Source organism: Nelumbo lutea, chromosome 8, assembly GCF_056320005.1.
Source record: "Nelumbo lutea isolate HS-2025 chromosome 8, American lotus-T2T, whole genome shotgun sequence".
NCBI lineage: Eukaryota > Viridiplantae > Streptophyta > Magnoliopsida > Proteales > Nelumbonaceae > Nelumbo > Nelumbo lutea.
The window spans coordinates 8216482-8222246 of NC_142691.1; the positions used below are offsets into that span (position 1 = coordinate 8216482).

The following is a 5765-nucleotide window of genomic DNA, read 5'->3' on the forward strand; positions in this document are numbered from 1 at the left end:
ATATTTATTATATAATATATATATATATATTAATAATTTAATATATACATTTTTTATTTTTTTTCTTTATAATTTCTCTCTCTATTCAGCCACTTCAGCAGTGGCATGAACTATATACTTCGGGCTCGGGCCCATGGGCTTTTTATGAGGGCCAAGCTCGACCCCAAGCAGGCTCGAGCTTGGGCAGCATACTGTTAATACAGAGTGAAAGCCCGACCCGACCCATAAACAGGTCTAGAGTAGATACGCCAGCCTACTAATTGCCAGTGAATATGCTATGCTGGTGTTCGGTAAACATTTAGGTTATGATTGATTTGAAGGAAAAGGTAGGGAAAAGAAGGGAAAGACAGAATAACCAATACAAATTTCCCTACCTTTTCCTTCTTTCCCTACATTTTCCTTCAAACCAAACATAGCCTTAAGAGATTAAGATCCACATGTGGTGTGGCTCATGTCTATGTACACTGGCGTGTGCCCTCATGATAGGTATACGTGGCCAGTTGGGACAGTTGTGTTCGCAGCATATCTGATATCCCTCTTCAACGCGAGGAGCTGAGAACCATCAAGCTATTTGGGCTCAGATTTTCTAAATTAGTCTTTTGTTTTACAGCATATCTGGAAGACTGGAAAGAAGCTCGTATGGGCCCAAAAAAGAGAAATAAAACATAAATGCTAGGGAAATTTATAATTTTATATAAGGAAAACCAAAAAAGAAAAGCGGACAAAAAAAAGAACGAGTTACATAGAACCTCCATTCTCTTTGATCTAAACTGCATGGATTGCACTACTGCCGCTATTGCTCAAATCTGACCGACTGATGGGTGGGTTTGCATGGAAGGCTGATTGCCTTGATGGAGCTCCGATTAATTGCAGTGTAAGTGCTGAAGGTTCCATACGGCCAGTAGCAACATCCCCTAGGCTAAGTGTAGACAAGCCCACCAGTTCATCTACATTGACAGGATCCTTGGAATGGATTGGGGTTGGCTTTAGGACCTGATGATGAGAAATCTCCCCAACATTTTCTCCAACAGCTGGAGCCAGACTTGGTGGCCAGAATGGGAATGCAGCCGGTAGATATGCTGGGGAGAGTGTTGAAATCATTGGCAAAATATTGCTGCTTGTTACACCCTCATCAGCTTTGACAGTCTCGTCAGAAGTGGTTTCCATAGGTTCACATTCCTGGTCAAGTGGGAGATGCAAGGGAGGCAGCAAGTTAACATTCTCTGACTCTCCAGCCTGAGAAGAATGAAGCAACGACTGCTCTTCTGTCACAGTTGTTGGATCAATGGACTGAAAATAGAATAAAAACAAAGATTACTCATGCACACTGTATCTGTGGTAATTGCAAATTACATAATATCTAAGACTATTCTAATATGTCTAAAATTCCAAGGAAAGAGTTCCTTTATGATTTCAATGTACTTGTCCAAAAGCGAGAGAATTTAGTAAAATGTGCCCCAGAAACAAATTTGAAGGAAGATTAATAATATAACAACAGAATGAGGAACTGGACAAACCATATCCGGGACCATGTCAAATAGACTTGAGCGCCTCTTCCTTCTGGTTGAGTTACTCTGTCGGATGAAGTATTTCTGTGCATGGCTGGCTACCTGGGTAGGAGTCCTTGACATGACAAAATTACGTGCTATCCCACGCCAATCCCCTTTCCCCAACTTCTGCAGGCCCATTAAGAACAACCGATGCTCCTCTTCAGTCCATGGGACCCCTGAAAATCAGAGTGGAAGCCTAATTACAAAATAATCAAATAATCAAATTCTGGTGTTTGAAACATTGATTCTGATAAGCTTTAAAAAGATAAAAATACTCAAAATCCTCAACTACCCGGGGTTTAACTCAAAATGTTTTTGGACACTGGCTGATGGTCTAAACAATTCAACCACCATTCATTCATGGTGTTTGAAACACTGATTCTGAGAAGCTTTAAAAACCTAAAAATAATTAAGTGGATGTATTGAATCTGCAATTGCATAATAGCATTGTAAGTTTGCAACTGTTCTCTCCCCACCTGCCTCTTCTTCAGAAACCAATTCCTTGCTGTTCTGAAGTCAAACTTCATAGTAGTTCAAAATTAGAAAATATTCCAAGTTGCAGAATTGACTAAGAGTAACTCTCCTTAGAAGAAAAGTTCTATCTGTTTTGATATCACATTTTGTTACCACAAAAGGTCTGGAAGATTGTGAGGTGAAAGTGAAGCGAAAAAAAAAAAAAACAAAAAACTGAAAAACAATATGCAAGAAAGGAGGAAACTAATTATTTAAGGTAGTGATACTAAAGAAGAACTAATAAAGACTGGAATTGAAAGATTGAATAGAAGCATGACTCTGTATCCTAAAATATGGTAAGAAGAAAATCCATATAATTACAGTTTCCCTACAATATCTTCTAAAAATGAATGGCAAGGTTGGAGAGCCAGGAATTCTTAAATCCATATGTATGTATTGAAAAAAATCGCCGACCCCATATAGTTGGGATAAGGCATGGATGATGATGATGTGTGGAAAAAATATGACATAGGTAAGATGGTGGACAAGTCAGTACCATTGAAAGAAAAAACATGAAAAGGAAATAAGGGGAAGAAAGTTGGTGGAAGTAATGACTTGAACTTTAGATTGAGCAAATAATGATCATGACATACATTACAGAATAATAAAGAAATACCGAGGGAAACAAAAATATTTTCACTGATGGAAGGCTTGGGGATTATCTCTTGACCTAAATCATTAATGCCCCTGGCTTACTGTTAAAGGCATGCATAATGAAGCAAGCACAGGGAGAAAGAGATGAATGTGATAGATGTGTCTGTTGGGAAGGAAAAAGATCGAATCTAATGGTTGTCGCCATCAGAAGGGCTCAGATAATTAAACTCATAGGTCATTTGATAATGTATGAAGTTTCTGAACTGAATGACTTTTTTTGAAAGTGTTTGTCTCCATCTGTACAACAAGAACCATCTTATTAGGAACATTTTGCAGCATAGACAACAATATTGATGATATAAAAGAATAAAGCTGAGAATTCAAGGCTCAATCTCTACTCCACAAAAGAAAGCCACTGTTTTGTCCAGAACAAAACATAGAATACTATTCCAATAAAGATTCAAGATTTCAAATAAAAATATTTTTATCATAAAGACTCAAAAACAAAGAACAAGAATCAACAAAATAGTATGAAGATCTTATCAGAAGCATCTGAAGCTGATAACAGAATAATCAGCAAATATATACAGTGCATCATGTGGATCAATCCCCTATCCTAGTAGAAAGAAAGAACAACTGAAAGAAGTAAAGGAATTTTCTGACACTAGTATAGTCATAGGATACTAAAATTTTAAAACCAAGTAATAATAAGTTTACCAAAAAAAACAAATAATATGATGATGATGACACTCCAGAAATGGGTACTCATTGAAAACTTAGCTTATACAAGAAATAGCACACTTATCACATACAAATCAAGCACACATGCATGCATGTATTTATGCATATTGAGCATTGTCTGTGTTAGATGTCATGTTCATTGTGAATTCTGCAAAGCACAAATATGTAAGTTCTAGTGCTTCCATTATTTGGTATGAAATAGGAACATCTTACCCATATCCTCTACTGCTTTGAAATATTCATATAGAAGGGATTAAAAACAAAAACTCTAAACCATGATATATGACATAATAGGTGTTAATTTGGTTTTAGAAATAATTAGCATGAAAATGAAAAGCATAAAAATTATCTTGCAAATCAGAAAAGGAAAAAAAATGAATACTCAGTATTCAAGGATTTCTAATTCTACTTTTCCTAATAAGTCAAATACTAGATTGAGGATTCCCTCAAAGGCCTAATACAGCACAAACATTGTGCAAATTCCTTGTGATCTTCCAAGCAAACATGGACATACCAACCTTTTGTGAAAACTCAAAACATCACATTTCTTTTTTGTTGTTACTTCGTTGCTTTCATGTCCATATTTAATTGGGGAATTGCAACTCGTGACTCGCAAGTGCTGTGACAACAATGTGAACTCCTTGAAGTATCATGTGTATATAGTTTCATAAGTTTGTCTGAAGTTGTAGTTTCATGGGTTTTTTTGGAATTATGAGTAACAATAGATTTTATAGTTAGATAGTTAGGAATTAGGAATGCACAATTGTAAGCATAAAAAGATTTGCAAATACAAAGAACAGGAAAACGATTGACATAATCAATAAACTCTTTACTCTAGATAACTATAGTTGCTGTTGACAAGAAGAAGCTCATACTAATACAACAGAGTCTGAAACAGAAAAAAAAAAAAAATGAGTGGCTTAGAATGAAAAAGTTTAAAAACTAAGGAAGAAATGTATTAAATTCCCAGTAAAAATAAATATAAAAGAACAGGTACAACTCGTTAAAGATATTTATACCATTGCATACAGAACCGAAAAATGGATAACTAAATGAAGAAATGCTCCACCCATCCCACCCTCCCAACAGCAACAATAAACAGGAAAATAGGATGACAATAGGAAAATCTATGAGAGAGTAAAGATGTCTTAAAGACTGTCAAAATAAGATAACAAGCAGATAAATAAAACTAAACCAAACTGAACTCGGCCTTAATCCCAACTATTTTAGCTGTCGGCTGGACAAAAATTAGATCAAATTTAAAAAATGAAGAAAAATAATCAAAATCTCAAACTTATCCAAAATCCAAACAAGACACAATTCCATGGATCCAAATGAATCCATAACAAATGATCGCAAGGAAAAATGAGAAGGTACAAAACTCCAAATCAACCAAATAGTAACTAAACCCAAAGATAATTGAATCAAACAAAAAGCAAAAGGTCACCTTTCTTCCTCTCGCTGCGGCAATTGGAAGAACAAGAAGCGTGAACAGGATCGTCAGAGACATAACCATCTGCGACGGGCGTCGGATCTCGAAGAGGATCAGAAGGAGGAGAACTGGAGTTGGCGGAAGCCGCAGCAGAGGAGGACGAGTAGTAGTGAGCAGAGGAGAGATTGCCCATACTAGCACTCTTCTTTATAGAGCCATCCGTCAGTCGAACACCGAAGAGCTTCAACCCCCCTCTCATCGGACACGTCCTGGAGTTGTGCCCGTTGTTGCTGCAATGAGAGCACCGCCGAGTCATTGCACTCCGCTCCGCCTATTCCTCTCCTCTTCTTAGTTCTTAGGCGTCCGGTTCCGCTGCTAATCCGTGTATTACTCAGAGAAAAGATCAAGGAAGAGACAAGCTTAGTTGCAGAGAGAGAGAGGAGCACGGTTGAATGCGATCGGACGGTGAGAGGAAGACAGAACAGAAGGGGGAAAGAGAATGTAAATATACTTCAGAGAGTTCAGAAACGGAAGATGTTGCTTGCATGTATTTGTGTTCCTCCTGTTGGTTTTTTTCTTTTTTTTTTTGGTTTTTCTTTTTGTTATATCCATTTTTGTTTTTGCTTTTTCTTTTTAAAATTTTTCCATCTGGAGGAATGAATGAACGGGTGTAGTTAATGAATATGGCCTGTTTGTTGGATTAATGTTGTTAGTGGGGTCCATTAGATCAAGAATCCTTCCGATCTGTTCAGAATCGTGATGGATGGATGTACGATGTGTCCAATTGAGACCGTCTGATGTACTCGGTTTCGTCAAGTGGGTAGGTTTCCGTAAACACCAAGTTCCGTTTGTGGAAAGCATATGATGGGTTTTGACTTTCTGGAATTTGTACAGAAGGACAGAAATGCCCTTGGAGTAATGAGGGTAAAAGCAGG

The 5765-nt window shown here is 37.2% G+C and overlaps 1 protein-coding gene across 1 annotated transcript; it reads right to left on the minus strand.

Moving 5' to 3' along the window:
• Positions 1-640: 640 nt before the first annotated feature.
• Positions 641-5502, minus strand: LOC148842519 (transcription factor MYBS3-like). Its single transcript, XM_088956735.1, has 3 exons — positions 4846-5502; positions 1518-1726; positions 641-1290 (listed from the first exon to the last, which is right to left on the minus strand). Exons 1-3 carry the CDS (start codon positions 5144-5146, stop codon positions 766-768), a joined length of 1035 nt encoding a protein of 344 aa, XP_088812861.1. The 5' UTR covers positions 5147-5502; the 3' UTR covers positions 641-765.
• Between the last annotated feature and the right edge of the window lie 263 nt (positions 5503-5765).